General features: G+C 37.9%; 5 protein-coding genes across 12 annotated transcripts in view; 2 read left to right on the top strand and 3 right to left on the bottom strand.

Annotated features, from left to right (window-relative positions):
- Window positions 1-19,032, top strand: part of LOC108565263 (protein furry) — a 26,848-nt gene extending 7,816 nt beyond the window's left edge. Inside the window, exons 17-40 of one of the 5 annotated variants that reach the window (XM_017924623.1) lie at window positions 9,403-9,528; window positions 10,407-10,540; window positions 10,633-10,734; window positions 10,801-10,935; window positions 10,990-11,209; window positions 11,500-11,663; window positions 12,068-12,234; window positions 12,294-12,580; window positions 12,680-12,790; window positions 12,833-13,303; window positions 13,377-13,690; window positions 13,757-14,005; window positions 14,503-14,700; window positions 14,763-15,237; window positions 15,296-15,504; window positions 15,578-15,652; window positions 16,860-17,039; window positions 17,107-17,241; window positions 17,301-17,476; window positions 17,535-17,727; window positions 17,787-18,053; window positions 18,127-18,306; window positions 18,371-18,680; window positions 18,754-19,032. In XM_017924623.1, the coding sequence (XP_017780112.1) occupies window positions 9,403-9,528; window positions 10,407-10,540; window positions 10,633-10,734; window positions 10,801-10,935; window positions 10,990-11,209; window positions 11,500-11,663; window positions 12,068-12,234; window positions 12,294-12,580; window positions 12,680-12,790; window positions 12,833-13,303; window positions 13,377-13,690; window positions 13,757-14,005; window positions 14,503-14,700; window positions 14,763-15,237; window positions 15,296-15,504; window positions 15,578-15,652; window positions 16,860-17,039; window positions 17,107-17,241; window positions 17,301-17,476; window positions 17,535-17,727; window positions 17,787-18,053; window positions 18,127-18,306; window positions 18,371-18,680; window positions 18,754-18,902 (5,027 nt within the window). In that variant the 3' untranslated portion in view covers window positions 18,903-19,032. Of the gene's footprint in view, window positions 1-9,402; window positions 9,529-10,406; window positions 10,541-10,632; window positions 10,735-10,800; window positions 10,936-10,989; window positions 11,210-11,499; window positions 11,664-12,067; window positions 12,235-12,293; window positions 12,581-12,679; window positions 12,791-12,832; window positions 13,304-13,376; window positions 14,006-14,502; window positions 14,701-14,762; window positions 15,238-15,295; window positions 15,505-15,577; window positions 15,653-16,859; window positions 17,040-17,106; window positions 17,242-17,300; window positions 17,477-17,534; window positions 17,728-17,786; window positions 18,054-18,126; window positions 18,307-18,370; window positions 18,681-18,753 lie in introns of all 5 variants that reach the window. The other 4 variants (XM_017924622.1, XM_017924621.1, XM_017924624.1 and 1 more) reach the window with 4 other exon arrangements.
- On the bottom strand, window positions 944-1,829 carry LOC108565266. Its single transcript, XM_017924627.1, has one exon. The coding sequence runs from the start codon at window positions 1,826-1,828 to the stop codon at window positions 956-958; it is 873 nt and encodes a 290-aa protein (XP_017780116.1). The 5' UTR covers window position 1,829; the 3' UTR covers window positions 944-955.
- On the bottom strand, window positions 1,850-8,057 carry LOC108565265 (FMRFamide receptor). The gene is made up of 4 exons (XM_017924626.1): window positions 7,671-8,057; window positions 4,614-5,467; window positions 3,516-3,714; window positions 1,850-2,555 (listed from the first exon to the last, which is right to left on the bottom strand). Exons 2-4 carry the CDS (start codon window positions 5,412-5,414, stop codon window positions 2,476-2,478), a joined length of 1,080 nt encoding a protein of 359 aa, XP_017780115.1. The 5' UTR covers window positions 5,415-5,467; window positions 7,671-8,057; the 3' UTR covers window positions 1,850-2,475.
- Window positions 19,033-19,822: 790 nt separating the features above from the next.
- LOC108565272 (PAB-dependent poly(A)-specific ribonuclease subunit PAN3) lies at window positions 19,823-23,718 on the top strand. 4 transcript variants are annotated; one of them, XM_017924639.1, is made up of 12 exons: window positions 19,823-20,054; window positions 20,668-20,784; window positions 20,890-21,043; window positions 21,123-21,307; window positions 21,517-21,769; window positions 21,851-21,997; window positions 22,055-22,171; window positions 22,242-22,481; window positions 22,556-22,823; window positions 22,890-23,078; window positions 23,166-23,328; window positions 23,392-23,718. In XM_017924639.1, exons 1-12 carry the CDS (start codon window positions 20,052-20,054, stop codon window positions 23,515-23,517), a joined length of 1,962 nt encoding a protein of 653 aa, XP_017780128.1. In that variant the 5' UTR covers window positions 19,823-20,051; the 3' UTR covers window positions 23,518-23,718. The 4 variants fall into 4 exon arrangements, with proteins under 4 accessions (XP_017780128.1, XP_017780129.1, XP_017780126.1 ...); XM_017924640.1 differs by having other exon boundaries at window positions 19,824-20,442; window positions 20,983-21,043; XM_017924637.1 differs by having other exon boundaries at window positions 19,824-20,442.
- Window positions 23,719-25,230: 1,512 nt separating this feature from the next.
- On the bottom strand, window positions 25,231-26,270 carry LOC108565261 (enoyl-CoA delta isomerase 2, mitochondrial-like). Its single transcript, XM_017924620.1, has one exon. The coding sequence runs from the start codon at window positions 26,196-26,198 to the stop codon at window positions 25,428-25,430; it is 771 nt and encodes a 256-aa protein (XP_017780109.1). The 5' UTR covers window positions 26,199-26,270; the 3' UTR covers window positions 25,231-25,427.
- Between the last annotated feature and the right edge of the window lie 955 nt (window positions 26,271-27,225).

The raw sequence follows: 27,225 nt of genomic DNA, 5'->3' as shown, positions 1-27,225 counted from the left end.
AAAGTTATGCTATCGATTGCGAAAACCCCGGCAAAGTTTTGCTAATAAAACTAGAATTTGGCGCGTTAAAAATAGCTAAGATAACAAATACTTATTAGGCATGTAAGTTATACACGCTGTCCGTCTATTTTCTTAATGCTTAATGCGGATGGGCAGTTGACTGATTCATCGATCCGATGCGAGGAAACTTTTAGACAACTCCATATATTTGGATAAACCTCGGACCAAGTAATTAAATATAAGTGATATCGTATATATATACACATTGATTGTTTAATGAAAGACAAGTGGCAGTTAATAAATACGAAACGTTTTTCGTTATTCATAGAAGGAGGGATTTCATCTAAACTGTAAAATGCTATTCACATTAATTAGTTTTCCTTATACCGAGTAATCTGTATGCAGAGCTAGGTATGTAGAGCGAGTGAAATCCGTTAGTAGTTAGTTGTTTGCGAATGCTTACAACTGATATCTGCTTAAATTATCGGTACTCTGTAATTAAGGAAAATCAATATATCATTCATTACTGTAATAAATGAAATGTAATTAGTTCTATGAAATTATAGTAAATGATACACTTACGGCACTTACTTTTTGATTAAATTTATTAAAGTTCAAGAAAAATCGTTTCAATGCAATAGACATGAGTAACACACATCAAGAGATATTCCTATATATTCAATATATCGGATTTTTTTTTGTGGATGAAAATTATTGAAGAAAATTGAAGACAAATTAATAGAGGAACTTCTTGAACATTTCAATTTTGTATCTTCTCAGTATTAATAATATACTCGGAAAGTACGTGAAGATTCTATTAGTGAATTCTTTTGAATTTGCATTGTGTATATTAATTTTAATATGAAATTCTATATGAAATCGATAAAGTAATTTAATAAGAATGCCTGTATATTTATATATCGCTTCATTTGCTGAAGTAATAATCATTGGTATGCTATATGGTTTGCACGATAACAGAGATCCTCATGTCCGCGGGAATATCGCTAACCGGATCGATCTCCTTCACGAATATGTCTCTGGGAACGTAATCGCTACTAACGGGCCATGCCTGCTCCAAATACGTCATGTAGACTGGGATGACGCCGTAGCTGTTCTTGTAATCCTCCAAGTCTTGAACGTATTCGCTGTCCAAGAGGTATTGCAGCAGCTGACATTCGGGCAGAGTGTCGGCCGGTCTGCCTATTATGTCGAAGTTCGAGACGGTCGAGACGACAACAGCCAGAGACCTTCGACACGTCGAATACCTTTGATCCGTTTGCGGCTGCTCCTGTGATGCGACCTGCTGATCTTCCTCGGCCTCCTTTTCCTCCTCCGCGCCGGCCTCCGTCGGTCTGAGAATGATACCGAGCTTGTACAACTTCTGCAAGCAGATCATCACTTTGGCCATGACCGCACTGATGTCCTGATTGTCGACCTTCTCGAGGAGCGTCGGTGGTTTAGCGTTGATCTCGGTCCAGGTCTTCAGGAAGCGCTGATTGATATGATGATAAGCGACCAATATCTTCATCCTGCCCAAATGCTTGGCCGTCTCCGGATTCGTGAGCAGCATCTGAAGATGTTTGTGGATGCTCTCCTCCGAACCCTCCACCACGTGACAGAAGTACTTGGTGTAGTACAGCAGGAAACCGGTCAAATATTCCTCGCAATACTGCGAGTTCACAGTCTGAATGTTCTCTCTGAACAGGTCGCTGATGTTCTCGTCTTCATCATCGAACTGCGGAAACGAATGCTCCCCTATGTAGATGATCCTGTGTACGAAAGTCACGCGACCCGCGAACTTCATGTTTGCGCACATCACGTCGTACATGCTCTTCCTTTGCGGCTCCGGATAGCTGAAATTGTGCCGCAACCGTCTCTTCCGTTTCAGCTTCTTCAGCAAAGACATTTCGTTCTACTCGGGTGTCGTCACACAAAAAGCAAGCAAACAAACAGAGTGAACGAACGAAACGAACTCTTCTTTATTGAAACACACTACACTACAGGTATAATTACATTCGATTTCTGTTTTTGGATTTCATCTACACACTCGAATCTGCTCCGACAACCTGACAGAACAATGCTACTAGATTTAATTCATTTATCATTGGACATTTATTTAACGATTATATACTATGGTCATAATTGCAATCAATAAGCAAATTTTAATAATTATGGGAATCCGGAATTTCAACAGGTTCCAACACGTAGAGCAGCTACAAACAACTACGGAATATCACAACATTGAAACATTGACATTGAGTACATAGACGTCGGTGGATGCGTCGGGTTTTATCATGACTAACTACGTTTTTGACTTAGGTCGGAGCGGTTCAAAAACGCCGAGAGTGGTTCGATTCTGAAGTGTTTACAAAATGAAATTCGATACGTTTTCCACAACAGATTTGTACGAAAACATAAACAGAACAGGGGAGTATACGGAAACCCCTTAAAAACGGACAAAATATTTGCAATTGTTCAAAGGACCTCCTCGACCCACCTGGTCGGCGTTCTCCTCTTCTTTGAACCCGTCGATCCAGTCGATTGGGTCTTGTTATCTGCAAAAGGAAATTAATTAACCGCTGTTAATCGATTGCCGTCGAGGTAATGCGATATATTACTGTTTGACGACTAATTAAATTTCGATTAATATATAATATAAGTGCAGCGGCGATTCGAATTCGCAATAATGATGCATTCCCGTTGTTTTGATTTGTATGCTTCAAGTCTAAGTTCGATCTGTGTTACTCACTTTGTTTGCTCGTTACGAACGAAATATTTGCACAATAGATTGGAAATATAATTGCGAAACGTGGTTACTTTTTCAATATCTCAATGGATATAAAGTAACAGTTTGTTAAAATAAACGAAAAAAAATCAACTTTCATTGAAATGTGTTATTAGTTATTTGAAAATGTTCAGAGTTTTGTCGCTATTTTTTTAATTGCGAATGCACTATGCACTAAAATTAAATATCCGCTGTGCTGTTAGGATATGTTGAAAACCCCTGGAGGTATAGAGAGAGAGAGAGAGAGAGTTCAGCCGTCCTCGGGAATATTTCATAAATGGGCTTTGTTGATTGTTAAAACTCATGTTTATGGGTAAATAGTGATCGCCCACGTTCAACCGTTTCAGCTTTCCGCGTAATGCACCCTGGCGAATAATTTACGATCAATTTATTTATTTCAGTGCTTCGCAATAAACGTGACTGCGTTCTCTCTCTCTCTCTCTCTCTTTCTCTTTATTTACAACTACGTCTGTCTCTCTCTCTCGTTCTGATTAAATTGTTTCCGCTTTGATTGACTTTCGTCGCTCCTCAAGTCCCATTGGACCGCACTCGAACACAACCAACTTCCATCTTAAATTCTCGCATGCAATTAATTACGCAACGATTTTATAATTGTCTAACTTTGATTTTCTAACTCGATGTTGGAAACCGAGGAAACAGAGCACAAAACTTGCGAGTTAATTAAATTCCATTAATATTTAGCGGTTGCAATTAATGAATCATTAATTACCTGGCATAGGTGAGTTTTCGCTAGGTCTGTCGTTGTTGCACATTCTGAAAACCGTGGCCACCGATCTCCTGAAGTTCTGTCCGCTGATGCAATACAGTGCAAAGTTGATCCCGAAAGTCGTGTAGAACAGGATCTGGCTGAGCTGTTGGAACAGGATGAACGAGTCTATCATCGAAGCAGGAACACCGAGGACGTCGGCCTGAAAATTAAATTCATTTCCATCCAACTATTTCGACGACATTAATTGAAGTTCATGAACGGAATAGTTCATAACAAGTTCTACGTCCCAAAGTCGAAAATGCAACATTAATTTCGCCGCAGTTCAAGAAACGATTGTCCCCTGCTGTTTGAATATAATAACACGTAAATAATGAGATACAAGTCTGCTGAGTGTAAGACCCGAGCATTGGCCATTAATGTCCGAACGCGCAAGGCATCTGCTTATTATTTTGGGACTATTTACTACTCCTTTATTTAATTATTGAGTAAGCAGCGGCTTACATTAAACAGTGTCCGAATTATATAAATATAAAGCGGTTCTCGCTGTGAGAGCGGTGCACGCATTTTCGGAAAAACCAATGCATTTTATGTATGTCCGTCAAACCGGCGAAAACAATTTTTGAAAATCAAAATGCTGCTACTATTTTCTATGGCGTTGTTGCTATTTTTTGTTTTTCTATCCTCTCTGCTTCACACACTCGCACCGCTTTGAGCCTTTCATCTGCCGCTTTTCGATTCGAATTATTGTTTATCGATCATTTTGTTTGTGTGTCGTCGTCGTAAAATGTACGAGCTTGTAAACAAATAAAAATATAAAAAAAAAGAGAAGAAGGGAAATAAGTCATAAACGGGGCTCAATCAAAAATGAAGCTTTTCTCGCACCGCACTTGATGTTTCTATAAATATTTGCTTTTGCTCGAGCTCGAGCTTTTGTGAATTAGGTTGCTGAAACCTGAGGATTTTTAATACTAACGTAAAAAGGGTGTATCAGTTTTACGGTTTCTTTCACGAAATATGGAATAAAATCAAATAAACTTTCTTTGAGCGCGCTCCGTTTCTCTCCGTTATTTAATATTAGTGTAAGTGTTTTTCTTTTACCGCGATGAGGTACGCTAGGATCCGGCAGATGTAGCTTGGCAGATTCATGACGACCGAAACGGTGGATACGATCACCAGCATCTTGGTGAGGTTCTGCGAGGATTTGTTCTTGGATTTGCGAGATCTCGCCGCGTTTCCCTCCAGTTTCGTGTTGGTCAGCTTCCTGCGGACTTCGGAGAACTTCCAGATGTTCTTGATGATGCACGCATTGAGCACGGTGATGACGGACATCGGCACGACGAAGGTGGCTATGAAATCGAAGATGTTGAAGATGTGCGCCTCTCTCTGCCACTCGGCTTTCACGTCGCACACGGATTTATTCGTCACCGGATGATCGATGACGTCGGCGAAGAGCAGCTGAGGGCTGTAGACGATCATCGCTATCGAGAGCAGTGTGAATATGATGATTTTCGCCCTCGAGACGGTGCACATGAACTTCGATTTCAGTGGATACATGACGGCGACGAAGCGTTCGGCCGTGAAGGCCATCACCACCCACACGCTCATGCATCCCACCACACCTGACAGGTAGATCATCAGCGGACATACGATCGGTTTGTTGAAGATGTTGATGCCGTTCATCTGCAGCCACAGTATGAAGATGGTGATCAGGAAAATCGTGTCGCTGATCGACAACGCAACAAGATAGTACGAAGACGACAGTTTCCTCAGCTTCGTCCTGAAGATCACGTACACGGAGAGAGCGTTTCCCAGAGCCCCGAGGTGCACCAGGATCGGGGTGTAGTAATATTGGAACACCTCCAAGATGTAATGGTGGTGTTTCATGTCCGACTCGTTCATCTTTGTCTTTGTCCAATTTATCTCATCTCATCTGATCACATCACATCACATCACTGCAATTAGAACCATCCATAAAATCATTCATTTTTCAAATTCAATTCATAATTTTAACGTTGTTAAGTGTGAGAGAATTGTGATTTGGAAAGAGATATACGTACATATTTCTACTATACACACAAAAAATATTTAGATAATCGCGTTAAAAATAAAAAGACAAATGGCTTTGTTGTTGGCATCGTATCTGGTTACTTCCAGTCCATTAGGACGAGTATCGTCGAAATGAACGGGAGTCAGACGGCGGATCTCCATTCTTTTTGCTCTCATAAATATTTGTTATACAGTAATCTAATTAGAATGTTCAATCAAGCGCAGATATTATCCGAGTGTGTCTCGAACAGAACGAGAGACGTAATCTTTTTCCCAAAGTGTTACTTGCAGAGTCTTATATTATATAAATATCTGCTCATTATTATTATTATTATTATTATGCATTATGCAATGAATATATTCATATCGAGCAAAATTGAAACAACATCGAAAACCATTTGAAATGGGAAACTAAATCTGCTGAGCGCTTTGACATGCACGATGCAATCGTGTTCGCTGCACCGAATGCACATCCCAATTAGCAAACAACCAGATTGTATAGGACGGATTACACGTAGTTAGTTTTGGAGCAAGACACCTTGTTTAGAGGAAATATCTTTGAAGAACGTATATTGTGTTATGAAGATCGACCGAAAATCAATAATAATTTAACTCGATCAGATAGAAAGAGATTACGTTAATGTTATTGCATTCTGCATACTTGAACCTCTATGAAATAGTTGTGTGTGTGTGTGTGTGTCCGCATGCACGATATCTTATGCAGATAATTAATACGCGAAAATCCATGCATAATTGTAGGTTTATGAGTAATCCTAGATGCATACACTAACTAACTAAGTGGATCCCTTTGTAACCGCATAAACAGACATCAATTTGTTACCGGATCTAACGATCAATCGATTTAGATATTTCCAAGAAATAAACAAATATTGAATTGCCAAGACTCCGAAATTACTATTATCACATTATTTATTTATTTAAAATAATGTATAATACATAAAGAACGTTATTGAATTGAAAAATGGAATGGAACTCGAATATTCATTACGAATTATATAATATAATCATGCTTGAAGAAAGAAATATGTATTGTGATTGAAAATCAAATGTATTCGGAATATTCTCGGAATACAATTAGTTTCCTATCAAAATGGTTTCCATTTATAAAATCTCTCCGTTCGAGATTTCCAATTATTTCCGAAGAAATGTCTCTATACTCTATACACTTATTTTGTTGTTGTTTTTTTTTTTTGAATGAATTAATTTAATTTTCTTATAAAATTATAAATTTATATCGATGTTATTTATTAATATGAAATCTAAACATAATTTTATTATTATTACTCTTTTATTGTTCTGTCTTTCTGTCAAAAGCAACAGATGAGATTTTATCTAAAAAAACCACGACACGATTTACAAAAGCTTTAACAGTAAACACTCAAACATTATTATCTAACTCTAAACATGATGTTAAAACATTTACAATTATCGATTTGCGATAATGATGTAATATCTTCCATTTCTTCCAAAGGTTAAATGAAATTTATAAATCTAAATATACATTATTATAATTATTGGTACATTTTCTTTACGAACGTTAAATGAAACACGAAATTGAGCTAGAAAGTTTTTTGATCTTAGTATTAAGTATTAAAATTTTGTAATTCCATTGATTCATTTTAAATCGCACCATTTTCATCTTTACGATTGGTTTACGAGGTTTTAGGTCTTTACTGTTAATTAAAAAATATTTTAATTTCTTTGCTAATTAATAAAAAATGCATTTTATTAGTTTATTACAATAATTTTTCGTTCGTGTGATGTTCAATTTTTACTAATTAATGAAAATCGAATCTTTTTCATAATAGAATTTAATTATTATGGAGAAACCTACCCCGGCTAGTGCAGATCAAAAGAAATTTAAATTGCTCGCCTTTTGTCCTGTTTATTTGTCAAATACCTACACGAATCTAACACCAATTAAACGTGCAACAGAGGGATCAAGAAAGATAGACAGAGAGACTAATTTCAGAGATTACGATGTGCAAGCGAGACATTCGATTTAATTGGAACGCTTTAATTTAACACGAAATGCAAATTACTACTACTTTACACTTTAATTCAATTAACATTGAGGTTGTTACTTAACTTTATCGAGTTCGGTCCTCACTCACTTAGTGTTTTATGTTTTTTTTTTGTTTTTTTTTGAAACTAACTACATTTTATTGTTTCTGCTCGCGTCTTTCGGGCATTTCCCAATTAGTTTTTCTTTTTGATGAGGGGATGCTCAAGATGCTGTGTCAACAGGCGAGAAGCGGAAGCGCGACTGCTTGAGCATCACTGATGTTGCGAGGCGTCGCGACGCTACGCAGACTCGCTCCAACCTGTGGAGTCGTCGTCTTCTCATCGTTTTTCTTTCTTTCTTGTTGTTACGCGTCTCGTCGTGCACCTTTTTCTTTGGGAAGTTTAATTCTACCGAATCCTAAATCTTTCATTTGAGAGGAGCCTCCTTTAATAGATTGCTTAACTATTATTAACAGTATAACAAGTATTAATCATGTCCGAAAGAACAAAACAAAACGGAATTCGAAAAAAAAAAGTGAAACGATTAATCATAACGCATTCTTCTTTGGACGAATTCGCGTGAAATGTATGAATCGTATGGAATTATTTACAAATTGTTTACTTTTCCTACTTTTTCGTATTCACTCATTTCTTTCTTTTTATAAATATTTCGAAGCTCAATTTGTTAATGAATTATGTAATGAAATTGTCCTTTTTTTATTTCGTCATCAATAAAAGTGTACAAAATTAAAAATGGTTGCATTTAATTAAAGCAAACTTATTTTAATAAATGATTATACATCAAATAAACAACATACTTAAATAGTATTGAAAACTAAGTGAGCTTCTGATCTCGAAGGAAATAACAAGTCGAACTTAGAGTTCGAAACTCCGCTTACTAAAATCTTGTTTTTCTACCATAAAGTAGAAATCTATCAGCGTATGTAATCTATGTAAGTAGATTTTATTATTTTGAATATGCAAACTAATAAAATTCATTTATTCATTCAAATATATAAACTTCCCTGAATTATTTCAATCATAATTTTCAAAATACTCTCTGTAATTAATTTAACAGGAATTTATTGGAAACATTGGTAAAATAATTGGTAAGTAATTGCATTTTATTCGTTTATATTGATTTCGAAATCAATGTTGCACGTGGCGCAACATCATTTAAATAAATCAATCAATTAATTAGTACGTTTTGTATTGTTCTATTAATTAATTATATTATTATAACGAGTTGTGAGGATCTTTTTTTTTTAATTTTCTATTTCATATTCATTTTTATGAAAAATTCAATCCATAAGTTTTATAAAGCTCGGAATAGAATAATTCCGAGTTTGTTTGTTCGTAATGAGGACGAGTGTCTGCACAATTGCCAATTATAAATGTTACAATGCTGCATAATACTCCTTTCATATTTCATAATTCACAAGTTTTGCGAGCATTCGCCACTTTATTATTATTATTTTTCAAATAAAGTTTTTAAAAATTAATTTTCATAAATGAAGTTGGTAGAAATTAACACTTGATTGTTTGATCAAAGGATTATCTGAATATTTCCAAAGAGTATTATTTGCATTAATATATCGAATTACAAAATTAATCTATTCTTTTATTTATTTATTATACAAGTCAAGGACTGACTTTAGAATATTTGCTAGAACTTGATGAAAGTAGGAATTTAATAGTTATAAGATATTTGCAAGTAAATCCCGGGGATAAATATAAAATTTAATGAAGCTTCTTGCTTCCAGTTGCTCCACTTTCAATTGTAATTATTCTTTAAATTTGTCTTTTAAATTTGCAGCTGAAGGTGACAAAGGACGGAGTACATTGGACACCGTTCTAGCGACGACTTATTGCCGTTCCCAGATACATCTCTCAAGTCAACTATCTCATTTGCATCCGGAACTGACGATGCCCATGTTCTCCGGTAAGAATTATGCACAACCCCAACTCCAACCCCCATTCGCATCATCTGCGCTCCTTTCGAGCGTGGTTTATTTGCAAAATAGAAGAGAGAGAGAGAGAGAGAGAGAGCGTCAACAATATTAATTTAAAAAAGAAAAAAATGTTGCGTTTGAAGAGAATATGGTGGACGCGGATCGAGAAATCAATTAACGTGCCCATCCATCATCATCACCATCATCATCATTGGAAGCAAGTTGTCTTTCTTCCTCGGTACACGCTTTCAGGTTATATTAAAACTTTGGAAAATATTTGTTCATGTTCAACGTCGGAATGCTTTAAATTCTTGTTTGTTTGTTTGCGAAACTGCAATTTTTCGCTCAGACGAGTTCCGTGAATGCCGGATGAAAACTGCATCATTGCAGACATTATACATTCGGTTTGATTTATATTTTTTTCTATCTCGGCGGAAGAAGTTGTGATCACGTTTGGATTTCTTTCATTTTTTTTTTTGTAAAAGGGTGGAATGGTTTCTTCCGAAGCTTGATGAAATAGGAAATATTAAGATTTGTATATTTACCTGAAAGCATTTCATCCCCCGGATATAAAGATACGATCGTGCAAACATCAGTTTATTCGATCTATTCGAAGCACATGGAACATAGGCACGTACGCTCCCCGAGGGATAAAAACGTTTCATATGTTTATGCACTCGACTTTGATTCTATACGTTTCCGTCTCGAATCTAATGTTGTATCTCCTTATGGGAGTAATTCTCTTTTCATTGCTTTTCATTCTTGCAAACATATCTCCATTTACCATTTTACATGATCCCAACCAGAAATGTTGTATTGTCTTAATTGAATTTATTACTGAATGATTCTTTTTTTTTTTTTTTTGCAGAAATTACTTATCGTTTTCAAACTGCAAGACCCGAGGTCCGGCAGTTGCTGCTGCAATACCTTCTTCCGTGGCTACACAACATGGAATTGGTCGATCCTAATGTTCCTCCGACGAATTCCATCATCTATTACCAAGTGAGCAATTCGGTTGAGCGATTCTTTCCTATGCGTGGAGAGACAGTTTAAATAAACATTTCGCGTTTTCATTTATATTTTTTTATTTTTAGTTTTATGCAAACGAGGGAAAATCGGGCAGACGCAAAGAGGGATGGGGATCCGCCGAAGCCACGGAAATGGTTCTGAATAATATATTTTACATTACGGCAAAGGTAAACGGTTGCCTTTCCTAATATGTTATTTTTATTCGTATCGTATTATTTTAATTTTTATCGCAGTTCGGTGACAACCATCCGGACGAGATGGAAAGAGTTTGGGCCACTCTCTGCAATTCCTGGCCCAACAACATGAAAGTCATCATCAGATATCTGATCATCATTTCGGGGATGGCACCTAACGAACTGCTTCCATACGTGCGTATTGTCTTTATCGTGTTATATAAGAAAAAATAAAATCATGTTTTGCAGGCAAAAAGGGTGATTCTTTATTTGGCGAGGGTTGCGCACATCAGGCTTCTGGATGAGATGATGTTCGAGCTTCAAACGGTCGAAACTCTCAATTGCCTCATCGAACGGACGGAAACGCCTCCGTTCTACCGTCTCACCGTGATGAGGAAGGCCTCCAGTCATTCGGACGGTGCTGGTGGAGTCGTCGGGCAAGCAGATTTCTGCAGTCGAATTGATTTAGGTAAACGTCTATACAAATATATTTGTATAAACAGCAGCAACTACGAAGAGTTAAATATAAACTTTGGAAAGGAACTTGCTTCGTGCTTAAAGTAATATTTACCAAACACAAAATAGGAACTCCATTAGTAAACTAGTTGCTCATTGTTTTCATAAGAAATTCGGAACCGGAAACATTAACATATTCCAGAAACTTTTAATATTCAAATGAATTTTCTCTTATTCGTATTCTTTTATTAAGAGAAACTGTATAGGATTTTAATGTGTGAGACGTTTGTTTTTAAATTGCAGGCGTTGAAAAGGGCACGATTCACACGAAGAGGCACAGCGGAGAGGATCCGACGAAATGCGGAACTCCGAAAGCGGAGCAGGCCATGAAAGCAATGCCGGATTATAATTCACCGAAAAACAGGCAGAATTTGTCCGAGGATATTTGCACTCCTACTACGGACGAAGTAAGTGAATGCAAATGAATGCGACGTGTGCCCTTCAATTCAAAGGGGCTTTCATATACACATATTTGCTACTGCCCTACCCGGGAAAGCATCAGAAAGTATGCACGTAAAATTCAAATATTCGCCAGTCCGAGATGTAATTTTCTCCCCATTATCTATTATTTTAAATATTTGTTTCGTTTTTCTCCTTGTTGTTGTGTTGAAAACATTTTTGGAAGCCGCTCACACAAATTGAGAATTTCGTATAAATATGCGATTTATATTCCATCGTCTCTCCGCAGTAAAATATTCATAGCCAAATTGCAAACCGGCTTAATTAAACTTGTTAATGGGGGAAAACAAATCTATCATCTGCTGCATGTATTCACGAATTTAATACGTGCTTCCAATAATTTGCTCTGCAGAATTCCGAGGATCTCTTCTCGCTCTCCAGACCTGTAGCACCCTCCGACAAATACGACATCTCCATACCTCCGCCGCATCCACTGCCGATGCCTGAGTACGGCGGATTCTTTGCACCTCTAACCGAATACTTACCTGACAGCTCCATGCCGATTTCAGGTTTCCACAGGTAATTTATTACCCTATTACCCTATTGATTTTGTTTCTAATCGAAACGTATCTACGAAGGTGCAACGTGGCTGTAATGCTGTTATGCGATGTTGTGGTCGACGGCGTGGAATTCGATTGGACGATCCACGTGCCGTTGATGCTGCACATCCTGTTCTTAGGTTTGGACCACACCAGATCTTTAGTACATCAGCATTGCAAGCAGTTGCTTCTCAACTTGCTGATAGTCTTGGCGCAGCACAACGATCATCTTTCCGTTGCGCACATCCTCATGAACAGCAAGACGAACATGCTGGGTCTCGGTTTGCCCATTCCCAATCTACCAGTCGTTAAGCATACTTTCACAGGTACGTTTATCGATTTCTTCCATGGCATTTTTTTTTTCGTTTAGCTGTTTGTAATTTAGAGCGATAGCTGTTTATAAATTTAGTCGCTATTATTTGTAGAACGTCACCCAGCCTTCGATAGTTACCTGCAAGGTCCTACTATGACATTGAACGCTAACGTAGAACCGGCTTCAGCTAATGAAGCTCAAAGCAATAATACGAATAACACGGGTAAATATTCTTGAAGGTACGTTAATAGCAATGATTTTTAAGTTTGTGATTCTATAGGAGGGGATGTTAAGAAGGAAGCGACGACTGTTCCACCAGTTATCGTGACTGGAGAGGATAATTCGTTATGGACGGGACCTGAAATAGGTCCTAACATGCCCATCCAGGATGTGATCAAATCGTTGATCGATTTCTTGGCTACCAGACAAAACCTGCCGCTTTGGCCGTACGAGGATATCACTGCGAAGGTGTGGCAGGTCAGGAGCGCCGACCAGATCGACGTCTTCCTGCAGCACGTCCTGCGGGTGTTCCAGGATTCGGTGAGGAACGCGCACATCAGCGAGCGGTGGGCGCAAACAGCTCTGCAGCTTGGATTGAGTTGTTCGTCCAGGCATTACGCTGGTAGATCTTTGCAAATCTACAGGGCTCTGAGGGTGCCCATCACGTCGCGGATGCTCTCCGACATCTTGAGCAGATTGGTGGAGACCGTCGCAGAGCATGGAGAAGACATGCAAGGTAACAAATGCGAGATTAATGATGCAAGCAAGTTCAACATAATTACTTACACCTTCTGTTTATGTTTCGAAAGGCTATGTTACTGAGCTGCTGTTGACGCTCGAATCCGCCGTCGAGTACCTGGAATCCGATTTCCGACCGCTGGACTTCACGAGGGACTTCTTCAAGTCCACGCCGAATCTGAACAACAAGGAGTCACTGATAATATCGAAGAGATCGCCGAACAGCGCAGGCATCGGCGGCGCCGACATCGCGCCATCTTTCTCTTATCTGAACCAGAGCGGTCACACGAGAAGCACCAGCTACTCGGTGAGCTATTGCCCGAGGAAGAGCACCGGGTCTCCGGCGAGCGATGGCAAAGATATCAGATGCCGCACTGGATCGGAGGTAGAGAATCGCGCCGGTTCCAATCAAAAGTTTTGTTCTAATCTGTCGAGATCTCGTTCGGCGCAGAGTCTGAAGATGCTGGGCGACTCGGCCACACAGGATGACAAGATGACGATACTGGCGCAACTCTTTTGGCTCTCTGTTTCGCTGCTCGAGTCCGATTACGAGCACGAATTCCTGCTGGCCCTGAGGCTGCTTGCGAGGGTCATGCATCGCCTTCCTCTCGACAGGCCCGATGCCAGGGATAAAGTCGAGAAGTTGCAGGCGCAGCTCAGGTGGAACTCGTTCCCCGGTGTACACGCTCTACTTTTAAAGGTAATTTACATCTTCTCTTACTTGGATCATATCTGAAAACTTTTTCTTATTTACACATGCACATTATTACTTTTTTTCTTCTTCTTCTTCTTTTAAATAATTTACATTTCGTGTTTAGTTCTGCAATCCTTCTGAATTCAAAAGGAAACATCATCATCATTTCCAATTATGTTTTCTATGTGTTTTTTTTTTGTTTATTTATTATTTTTTCTATATTCATAAGATCATATTTTATAACTAAACACCATTTAGTCAGTATCAATCCTGGATGTGGTTAAGCATATAAGATTGTGGTAGAGGTTTAGACTATATTTACAGGTGGCGTGATGTTCATGCTATTGTCCAAAATTCACTATTTAACTATTTAGGTCTGCATTAGCATGTTTCCTCATTTGTTCACAAAGCATTGGAGCACCTTCACAAATCTTCGCCTTCAATTATTGTTATATACTCCTTCAAGTATTTCAATGATATAACCATCCTGATTCATGTTAAAGGGTTGTACACATCCTAACATCTACGAACCTGTTGTCGCGCTGCTCTCCCAATTCACGCCGCTCTTGGATTTCGTGGTAGTGGATCCTTCGCAAAGTATAGCATTCCCGATGAACGTGATTGCTCTGCTGCCGTACATGCTGTTGAATTACGAGGACGCCAATGAATTATGCATCCGCAGCGCGGAGAATATCGCTCAGGTAATGCGTCGCTCGCTATTGTGAATCGATGAAATTATTCAAGTGTGCGTTTTGTCGCTCAGGTGAGCATCGAGAAGAGCAAGAAGCTTGAAAACCTGGGAACTGTGATGAATCTGTACAGCCGTCGCACGTTCAGCAAGGAGAGCTTCCAATGGACGAAATGCGTTATCAAGTATCTGTACGATACGTACGCCCATCTCAGTCTGAACATGCTCACATTCCTGGTGGAGGTCCTCGAGAAAGGTCCAACGAATCTTCAGCTACCCGTGCTGAACATCCTCCACTGCATGCTGCACTACGTCGATTTGGCCTCGGCTGCAGCGCAACCCATCAACGCCGATCTCCTCAGGGTTATAGCCAAGTACATTGAAGGAGCTCACTGGAAGGAATCGTTGAAAATTTTGAAGCTGGTTGTAACGAGATCGAGCAGTTTGGTTGCACCACCCACGTCCATACACCACTGGGAAACTGTAACAACGTCCGTTCCGCATCCATCCTTCAGCGAGATCGATGTCTTCACCAGGAAAGAATTACCAGGTGCTTTAACAATATGTCCGCTTGAAGAAAACGGAAAACTTATTTATGTTATTTGTAGGTCGAACCATGGATTTTACGTACGATCTCTCGCAGACGCCCGTAATCTGCAGAAGATTGATTAAGGTGGCAACCACTGATGAGGCTAAATTGGAGTTGCCCGACTTGGATCCATCAGTGAATTCCGTCGCATCTCCGAGACGTTCCTGCTCTCTTAGTCCTGCCGATACCGGGCTGCTTTCTTGCTGGAAGCGACCTTGGATGGCGCAGGTATTTATATTATTATTCTTCTTTTTACATTCATTGATCATCATTGAACACTAATCAATTCTTTGATATCCAGGGACGCGTTCGAGAATGTCTCGTTAATTTGCTAACGACGTGCGGCCAAAGAGTTGGCCTACCAAAGAGTCCATCTGTAAGTACAATCATTAAATTTTATGCTTTTCATTACATCGCTGTATGTATTTCCATTACATATAATTCATTCAGTTGGGTCTAAATGCAGTGTAGGATCATTTCTTTTTATTCTTATAGTTTTTAACACTTGTAAAAGAAGCTCTTAATCATGTTAACAAACAAGATAGATTTCAATAAGTTTACATAATTTATATATCTCCACTGTATATATGAGAGAGTATTAATTGGTGATATACGTATCGTCGAAGATAAATGTTTCGTAAATTACTATTCTCTTCAGCCCAGTTTTGTATCTTTTAATCCATGTGTATGTGTTTGTGTGTGAATGAGCATGAAAGGTGACAAATTAATATCTCAATTTATTTCTTCTCCTTTCCCTTTGTTACTACTATTATTTGTAATTCTCAATTTCGGATTTTATTTTTGCGAATAGTTTTATTTTTATGCTTTCATGTGCACACTTTTCCTTCTTTTTTTTTTAATTGGATTATTTGTTGTCTTTGTGGCTTCTTATATTCTATTCTGGACCATTTACATCTATTACTCTACATGTTTGAAATAATTAATATGAACTCTTTCTCTGTTGCGTGTCTCATAGGACGATATCATTAGTACAATATACTCAAAGGTAACAACATCCCATACACAAGATATTCCTTCACACACGAGCAACCAATTCAAAGAACCAAAAAGCGAAAGAATTACGTACTACATCACTAAATCACAACATGTTTGCCCACTGTTGTAATTGTGTTTTTTTTTTTACTTTATTACTTTATTTTTATTTTTTTGAAAAACATGGAAATTTTTATATCATCTGGTATTTGTGTTTCTGCATTGGAAGAGATTATTTTTCTTGAAGAAGCGAATTCATCGAAATGATGATTTTATTAACATACAAGAAGCAGCAAATATCACGCTCTGACCAATTTTGTTATTGCTGTTGTTGTTGTTGTTGTTGATTCACATGTGAGAATAATCTAGAATCCTGTGTAAGTGCATGTAATTTTTTTAGTGTTCTTATTTTTCTGTCACAAGCACTGACACTGTTATTGGACTGCAAATGCACAATGTATGTAGTTTCTATAATTTTCTTTTCGTTCTCTTTGTTAATTACACCAACAATCAATTCATCATCTTGCGGATGGGTTACGTACGCGGTGCACGTTATATCGTTTAACTCTATTCTTTTGTATTTGGTATAGGTGATATTTAGCCAAAACTCTGATATACTGGAGAGACAGTCGAGCATGGCTTCGAGTACTGAAGAGGTATCGGCAGGTAACAATGATCTTAGCGGCGGATCGAGAAGGGACGATGCGACCGCGGACTTTGGCGTCTTCAAGGACTTTGATTTCCTGGAGTACGAGAGCGAAAGTATTGAGGTAATTCAATTGAATTGATGGATTCTTAAGGAACGAAGATTGAAGATTTTGGTATATTTGACTTTAGGGTGAAAGCACCGACAACTTTAACTGGGGCGTGAGGCGAAGACATCTTTGCGAAGTTGAGGAGGAAGGAGGCAGTGTATTAAGACAACTGGAAGATCTTCTGAGCGAACAAACGCCAGTATTGACAATAAGAAAGGTGGGTTTTCAATAATTACATTAATTAATTATATTACATAATAATTAATATTTTTGCAGAGGGTCGTCGCCGAAGAATCGTCGGATGATGAGATCGGCTCCGAATCTCCACTCGATGAGATCGTAGTTGTTCCAGAGTTCGAGAGTAGTTCCAATGCGGGAAGCACGAAATTCCCACCATCTTCGTTGAACTTGACGAGGACTAGGCAAGATTCTAGCGCTCGATCAGATACAAGGTTTGTATATAAAATATTAGTAAATAATAATAAGTATTAAATTCAATTTGTGTTAAAGCGGATCCAGCGCTGGAGATCTGGGCGATGTAACACCTTGTAACACATCACCTAATATGTCTACGTTAATCAATATGAGGCCAATTACGAGGAGCGACACTTTGGATACCTGGACTTCGTATCTTCAAACGGATTTGACGCAAACATCCGCCAACACCTTACTCCTATTCCATCAGCTTCAAAAATTGATCAAAGTACTGGATTGTGAATAATTGGATGCAAAGTTGATTTATAATCGAATGCATGTTTTCAGAGCGTGTCCAAATCTGCAATTTCAATTACTACGGAAGCTTGCGATCATTTGGGGAAAGCGAACGAAGGGGCAACAGTTAAGCTTATAAATTCTCGATTGTCAGCGTTCATAGATATCGTGACCAATCGCATTCTGCCAATCCACTTTATATGGTTCAATAGTGCAGCTTTGAACAGCACCAAGTTGAGCGAAAGTCTGAGGTACGGCATGCTAGAAGTCCAAGAGCATTTGGAAATGTTCTGTGAGAAGAGGGAGCAAACCATTATGGTAAAACCGATCCTATTCCATTTCCCCAATAATTAATAATAATATTTTTTAAAAAAAAAAAACCTTTCTTCAGTATTCAAACGCTGTGAAGTCTTTGCTGAAGCTGAGCGTTCAGAGTGCCAACAATAGGCACGAGGATTACCTGCTGGATCTTGGGAAGGCTCTGTACAAACTCCATTTCCAGCTGCTGCTGCTTATCGAAGCCGGTAACAAAATGATCACAACGTTGACCAACACTCTGAAAACTTCGCAGGTTCGCATTTCGAAATTGAGATAATCGTCCCCAATGTAAAACTACCGTCTTTGATGTCTTTCAGTTTCACGATGTTACTTCTGAAGTCCTGGTAGTTTTAAACGCTTTGAATACCGCTATCGAAGACACCGAGGCTGATGGAGGTACTCCTACACCTGCATCATCTTCAACGGTGTCATCTCCTTCTCCGGGTAGCGCCGACGATTTGGAAACTGCTTTATACGAGCTTGTAGCTGCTGAAAAATGGTCAGCTTCCCTCTCTTTTCTTAAGCACAACAGGGGACACCTGTGCAGCGAGGGCAATATGGACCTAGAGGATGACGTCGTCTTAATTTTAAATATTTATTGTAAGAAATTAGTGCAGGAAAAAAGTGGTATGTATATATATATATACAACTTGTATACAAATAACTATTACATTCGAATGTATGAATATTTTGTTTATAGATTGCTTCGTAATTACAAATCAGGATGGTGATTTGGGAGACGTGTTTCTGAGACTGTTCCAGGTATCTGCTGCAGTTTCTGACTTGGAAAACGTGTTAAAAGATCGAGATCAGTCTGATACATCCATAGCCAGCCACTCGAAGGACTAGTGGAATCTAGGAATACGTTGCCTATGTTTAAATGCTGTTAACAATTAAATATCAATGAAGAAATATATCAATAAATTAGCTTCGCACGAGGATGAATTGTGCTACTATAAATATAATCGTTAAAATTAAATATTGTTATTGTCTTTTTAATAATTGTTCCTTTCTATTGTTATGATTTTCTTTAAATTTGTGTCTCTCTTCAAATTTCCCGCGACATTGGTATCCAACTAATACAACAGATGCCGCTGGTCATCAATATTACTCACATTAAGCAAACATAATGTAATTTCAAATATATCTTTTAATTAAAAAACAAACAAAAAAAACATGTTTAAAGTATAAAATTTGTGATTATTAAAAAACTGAGCATTCGAACTAAGGGATTAGATTATAAATTGGAAATTGAATAAGTTTATTGTTAATAGTAACTTTCTAAATGTTGTCTTCAAATCTCATAAATAATAATTAGGTAATTTTGAACATGGTACATTTGAACTACTATTTGATGAAATTGACAAGAGAAGGCAGTCAGCTGGCTGATTCATGCGAGATTATTATGGAATCTGAGAATGTAAAGGAGAAGTTGAGCAGTTTGCTGCACAAGAAACTCTCGGATCAACAGGAAAAGGAGCAGAAGGAGGAAACGGTGGAATCGTTGGGGGTCCAAATTAAGCAGGAACTCGATGGATGCCCTTCAAACGAGAACTCTCAATGTCCTGAGGAGAACGTTCAAGCGGTTCAAGTCTCGCCAGAGGAGAGATTCAAGAATGTATCGCTGCACGAGATCCTGAACGAGAAGAAGAGGCAACTGTTGCAAAATAAAGAGATATTAGAATTTTTGACTTTTGGCAAAATGAAATAAAGAAAATAAAATTTAAAAAAAACAACAAGAAACGAAGGAAAAAGTCTTGAATGGAGAAGAAGAAGATAGAAAAAAAAAAAGAAAAGAAATATTTGTTTTATTTGCTATTGGTCGTATGAGGTTGAGATGGTGATGGGTGATGGTGTTCTTTCTTTCTTTCTTTCTTCAGTGCTTCAGTATTGGACGCACTGGCAGCAGCAGACGCAGCAGACATACACGGGGTCAAGTTTGGTGTCAGATAATCAGTGGTGGCGCCCTCCAAGTTGTGACGGACCAAAGGGAACGAAATGGTGTGTGAGCTCAGGCTTTTGTTTTGAGACAACGTAGATGACATTTGTCAGTTTTTCTGATTCTGGTTGCAATACATCACGTATATGTATATAAAAAAGAAGCGAAAGAGAAAAACTGAGATTTTCCATCTTCGAACTTGCGGAGAAAACAAAGCGTACGTGTGTGGTTCAGTCCTTGTCGGTGGTTCTCGTGCAAAAAGTAGAAACGGATATCATCTGTTAGTTGTTAGAACTCATCCAAGGTCTGCTCCAATAGCCCAGTAAATTATTCGTTTGGATGTATTTTTTGTTCGCGTTGTTGTGTCGCAATTATCACCGTTTCTTCACCGTTCCATTATGACATAGTTTAAATAATGAACTCGATGTTTAGCGAATTAGTCATTTAATGGTAAATATTGAAAACATTTAGGTTACCCAATTGAAAATTTCCCCTCCAATTCTTTAACCTCATTTCCCCATCTGTCCCTCACACTTTCTCACTCAAACCTTTTTTTATGTGTTTGTGTGTGTGTGTGTGGTGTCTACTCTCTTACTGAACTGTGCAAAAAGTACTCTCACTCACTCACTCTCTCTCATCTTTCTCTGAAAATACATAATGTTCCCTGTACCATAGATAGCGGAATCTAAGTGTTGGACATCAGAGAAGCCTGTGGGTATGGATCACCCTATCTATATGCCTTACTCTGTATCAAACGGAGTGCCTCAGGAATCCAAACTCAATACGTATATGGTGAGTAAGAATCCTCCTCTGTTTAACAATCAGCGGCCGTCCACCCCCCCCTTTTCAGCAGCAGCTTGGGAGCACGAAAACAAAAAAGAGTTTGTATTTTTCTAGAGCCGCCAAAGCACAAGCACGCCACTAGGCACAAACAATCTGTCTCAAACGTTTGCAAAAATTAATTTAGATTCACCACTATCTTCCAAAAAGGTTATGCCCCAATCACCCGAGTTCATCCCTGGCTCTCGAGTGATCAATTCAAGTAATTCTGGTAATTTGAATTTACATCCTTCATTCATGTAACTCGTTCTAAATGTCTGTGTGTGTGTTTCTCTCTCACTGTATTTCAGCGTCGCCGAATCTGTTCAGCTCGTTTCCAGTCATCGGGCAGCAAACTTCGTACCCCCGTATAGTGGATTCCCCTCACAGCGGCACGATGTCTCCACACATAACGCCGCAGCCATCTCCGCCTCCAAATATTAACAATTGCTCCCCAATACCAGGCCTGGAGAAACCCACAGTAGCTACATATCAGGTAAAAGGAACTGTTGGACTTGACCTACTTTACTTTTATTTATGTCTTTCAAAGCCAAACACTTTCATTAATAATGCTGTGTTGTGCATTAATTTAAAATCAGGATTGTAGTTCGCAAACACATTTATATTGATAATTTACAAAATTAACTTTTAACTTCTTCTATTGAATTTTTTTATATGTTATATATGTTTTATTTATTTTTTTAGGAAAACGTTGGCGGCACAACATACTTCTATCCGACATCAGCAGACAACTCGCACAATACTAGCGAAACGATGAATTCGCTAAACAGCAGCATTGCCTCGAGCTATCAGGTCTATCCAGGCACTCCGAGTCACGTCAACACTCTGAAATCGAAAGGTGGCTCATCCGCTTTCTTCATATCGGACGATACTCGCGTGGAGATACTCAACCGGAACGCTCTAACTCTGCTTCAAGCTGACCCCGATCAATTTTCAGGTAAACAATAAACGTCTTCATTGGGTGGTTTATTGGTAAGAAACTCTTTAAATTACAACTTTTGTATGTAATTTATTTCAGAACTGCCACATGAAGTAGATAACTATCACGATCTATATCCTTTGGAACCGATACTGATACATAAAGCTCACATCGGTTATCAGGCCTCGATGTACAAGGCCACCCACATCAAGACGGGCATGCGGTATTGCCTGAGAAGAATACACGGTGAGTTCGATTTTTAGGAAATGCATGAGTGTATTATTAATGCTGTCGATGCTTCAGGATTTCGTTTGCAAAACACGAAGTTCATGACCTACGTCGAGATGTGGAAGAAACTCGTCCATTCCAATATTGTCCAATTAAAAGAGGTATTCACGACGAAAACGTTTGGTGATAATTGTAAGTTATAGTTGATAGTTGTTCGTGTTGATGAAAAGTATAGATCACCAACCACTGTGTTGATTTGCAGCTATGGTTTTCGTGTACGATTACCATCCGGGTTCGGAGACGTTACTGAACAAGCACTTCTCGCCGGATCAGCTCAACGGATACTCGGATCCATTCGCATCGGACCCGACGACACCGCGTCCCTACTCCCATCAAAAGAACAACATCCTGCGACACGCTCAAAGCAATAAACTCCCGGAGCCGCTCATCTGGAACTACATCATCCAGCTGACTTCGGCGCTCCGCATCATCCACGCAGCTAGTAATTAACAAAAACAATATGAGATTACGTCCGATTACATACCATTTATATATATTGTGTGTGTGTGTGTTTAGATCTGGCATGCCGTAGTCTGGATCCGACGAAAATCATAATCACCTCCGGCCACAGACTGAGGTTGAGTTGTTTGGGAGTGATGGATGTGATCATGACCGACAATGCTACCGTCACCGAGCACTACCAGCAGGAAGATCTCACCGCCCTCGGCAAACTCGTACTGGCCATCGCCTGCAAATCCACAATGGCTGTGCAGCACACAAATATCGCGACTGCCATCGAAATCGTAACACGTACTTACACGCAGGACCTCCGAAATCTGATCATGTAACAACAAAGCGATGTTAAAAAGTGAACATCGTCATTAAACTCTGTGTGTATTTGTGTCTTCAGGTATCTACTGTCGAATCGGAGACGAACACTCGCTGATCTGATGCCGATGATCGGCGCCAGATTCTACACTCAGTTGGACAACATACAATCGCGTACGGACGTCATGGAGAACGAAGTCTCCAAGGAGATGGAAAACGGCCGTCTGTTCAGGCTTATGGTCAAGCTGGGAACGATCAACGAGAGACCAGAGTAATGTTTTTGTTTTTGTTTTCTTTGTTACCGCCCCAAATCATCGATGTATTATTACTAAACTGTGCTACTATGTATTTCCTACAGATTCAACCTGGACGGGACGTGGTCGGAGACCGGCGATCGTTACATGTTGAAATTATTCCGAGATTACGTTTTCCATCAGGTGATGGACGACGGTCGTCCTTGGCTCGATATGGCCCATGTGATACAGTGCCTCAACAAATTGGATACCGGAGTGCCAGAAAAAGTAAGAAGTTATTTTCAAAATTTATAATATTATTCATTTCATTTATGAATCGATAAATTTCAGGTTTGCTTAATGTCGCGAGACGAACAGAGTATATTGGTTGTGAGTTATGCGGAATTGAAACATTGCTTGGAACAGTCCTACGATGAAATACTTAGTGCATCGATGTCCCCCGATAACGTCACGTAAGACACCGTACACAAATAAATTTCAAAGAAAACAGAACAGAAACAGCTTAAAATATTTCTAAACTCTTTCAAAACTACACATATACACACACACATACACATACACACACATACACATGAACACAAAACATAGAAAGAAATTGTTACTTGGACGGGAAATCGTTGGGATAATTTAAGTTTTGTTCTTATAAGTAATTTTTAAATTTCAGTTTTACTTTTATTTTAATTATTATTTTATTTTCTTTTTTTTTTACTTTTGTTGCCGATCAAGTCTTTGTTCATTTTAAACAAATTACAAATTAAGTTTCTTTTATATACACATATATTTGCCAAGTACAAAAGTGCGTTTTCCGTTATGCATTCTACTACTTTCGTATAGTTTCACGATGATCGATATATTTTTTCTTCTTTTTTTTTTGTTCTTGTTGTTGTTGATATATGTATTTGATTACGTGATGGTACTTTTACTTTTGATGACAATTATTATTTTTCTGTTAAACGAAAATGTATATTTTTTGTGGAGATAGGAGAAGAAAGAAGTTTGTGAGATGATGATCATATATATATATATATATATACATATATATTCAAACGAAGCGAGAGCGGAATTTTGTATTTTTAGGAAGAAAACGAGAACGACGTTTTTTTTTGTTCTGTCCGTTTCCACGTTCTTTTTGAACTGCGTGGAATTAAAAAAACGAACAGAAAGGGAGGGTGGGAAGAACAACATGTCAAACTTAAAAGTACTTGTGATATTGTAAAGAAAAAAATTATTTCAATAAAGTTATTCTTTACTATAAAATAAAAGATAGAGCAGCTATGGAAAAGACAAAATTAAAAAAAAATAAATAAAAAAATGCTATTCTCAGCACGATGCATGAGATGAGCTTATATATACGAAAATGAAGACGACGACGACGACGAAGAACATTGTGTGCGTGTGCAAACGTGTGAAAACGAATCCATCCCAAAAATTTCCTCTCAGGCTTTTAATGCAAGATAATAATCGACGAAAAGAACGACAGTTATTGCGTTTTAACTGAATGTCCGATTCACATTCGTGTCAAAGAGAATAATGAAATAAATCCATTGGTCGCATTCTTTCTTTTTTGAATAACGTCTTTTTGTCAATATAAATATATTTCTGTTATATTTTTTTCTTTGATCGATGAACTCCAATGGCCAACTGTATATTTTTGTTATTTTTAATAAAGGTAACATTACAATTATTATTATTCACCTGTCCTTGCCTTCTACTGCTGCATTCTGCATTACTTTTATATTTTAACTCAACTCAACGCAATCGGTGTTTAATTTTATCCTAACAAAGAAAAAGAAAAAAAGAATTTGAATCAAATGCGATCATCAGCGTCATCTATTCCGAAATTATGTAATTGAAGTATTTTTGTTTTAGATAATATAGCTCAACCCTTTTCGACACTCTGACCTTTTTTATCCAATTTTATAAAAGAATAAAAAGAAATATAAATATTCTTTCGATATTTTGAAAAAGTATTTCGTTTTATAGTAATAGTTAAATTTTGTTAATTAGTATTAGTAATGTGATTATTTCAAATGCACGATTGAAATAATTATTGTTTACCACTTTATTATGCGGTTTTTCAATTGGTATTGTTTTTTTTTTGTTTGGAATAAATAAAATCATAAATAAATTATATAAAAACAAATTAACTTTATTTCGTTTATTCGTGTAATGCAAATTTATAATTTGATTTTTCTGGTAGATAGAAATTATCCATGAATTTAGAAAAAAGACTACGATTGAGAAAAACAACATCTTGTTAAACGTCGGCAGTCGTCGCAAGACAAAACAAGACACTTTATTATACAATGTTGAAATGAAATTGATTTTCTCTATATTTGTTTCCAACGTTGAATGAATTGAGCAAACTACGCATTTTTTTTTCTCTTAGCGAATTCGAGCATGCTTTTCATAAAACTCTCAGATTTCAACGATTTTTCGATATAAATGTTTTCTCTCAGAAATGTTTCAAGAAGCTCTTGCTGCGTGCTCTCTTTCATCAGTTTCTTATTATTTATAAAACCCGCAACATTCAATTCTCCTATTTTCTTATGCAGATCCTCCTTGAAACTCTCGATATCTGCTTGAGGAATAACTCTACATACGAGGTTCGCTTGCAAAGCTTCTTTCGCTGTAAACGTCCGTCCCAATAAGAGCATCTCGTTCGCCTTTGCAGAGCCCATGATTTTTGGGAACAGAACACTTGCACATGCCTCAATTGAAATCCCCAATTTAACGAAGGGCGTCGTGAATGTAGCGTTTTCCGTCGCATAAACTAAATCGCAGAGACCGCACATGGTCGCGCCAATACCAATTGCCGGACCATTTACCAACGCTGCAAGAAGTTTGGGGTATCGGATCATAGTTTCGGTCATCTCTTTATATGCTGACAGACTTTCGCCAATTGCGCCTTCCACGTTGTTCATATGATTAAGTGCGAGCGATAGGTCGCTTCCACTTGTAAAATAGTCTCCAGTACCGGTGAGGATTGTCCCAGACACGTCGTCATTCGAGACATCTTTTGTTAAGATTTCAGCGATCTTTCTGAAGGTTTCAACGTTAAAAACATTTTTCTTTTTAGGATTGTTAAACTGCAAGGTACGCACACCACTCTTCAAAGACACTGTAATACAGTTCATGATTTTTATAAGTTTATTAATGGTAATTTTATATTTAAAGACTCGCAGTTTATAACTCTGATTACGAACAATATTTACTTTCGACTTTGACTTGCATTTTATTCTGTTTTGCTTATTTAAAACCGGTTTGCTATTACGACACAGTAACAGTAATCTAATCGTAAAAGCAATTAATAAATTGATTAATAGTTTCATCGAGTCGCCTGTTATAAGCTGAAGAACATTGTTTTCTCGTTTTTTATTCAGTTTTTACAGTTTTTCGTGATTTTCTCGACAAATCGTTAATTTACCCAAAAGGTAAATAAATCATAGAGCACTCGTATGAAAGCTGAAGATCTCACCTTTCCAACGCACCTACAAACATCCTTGTATTGTCATCGAGTCGCCTGTTATAAGCTGAAGAACATTTTTTTCTTGTTTTTTATTCAGTTTTTACAGTTTTTCGTGATTTTCTCGACAAATCGTTAAGATAGTTACATCATCGACCACTCGTATGAAAGCTGAATATTTTGTCTTTCCAACAAGCCTACATACATATTCGTCCTGTTATCGAGTCGCCTGCTATAAGCTGTAGAAATTGAAAAAAAACACATACTTAACGTCTTATACATAACAGAGAAATGACTGTTTTCTCGTTTTATTTTGAGTGTTTTTGGTTATTCGTGGATTTCTCGACAACCCCAAAAGGTAAATAAATCATAGAGCACTCGTATGAAAGCTGAAGATCTCACCTTTCCAACGCGCCTACATACATCCTTGTATTGTTATCGAGTCGCCTGCTATAACCCGAAGAACATTTTTTTCTCGTTTTTTATTCAGTTTTTACAGTTTTTCGTGATTTTCTCGACAAATCTTTAAGAAAGTTACATCATCGACCACTCGTATGAAAGCTGAATATTTTGTCTTTCCAATAAGCCTACATACATATTCGTCCTGTCATCGAGTCGCCTGCTATAAGCTGTAGAAATTGAAAAAAAAAACACGTACTTAACGTCTTATACATAACAGAGAAATGACTGTTTTCTCG

The sequence above is a fragment of the Nicrophorus vespilloides genome, unplaced genomic scaffold (genome assembly GCF_001412225.1).
Source record: "Nicrophorus vespilloides isolate i.1.1-1 unplaced genomic scaffold, Nicve_v1.0, whole genome shotgun sequence".
Taxonomy (NCBI): domain Eukaryota; kingdom Metazoa; phylum Arthropoda; class Insecta; order Coleoptera; family Silphidae; genus Nicrophorus; species Nicrophorus vespilloides.
This window is presented reverse-complemented; position numbering and strand designations above follow the sequence as displayed.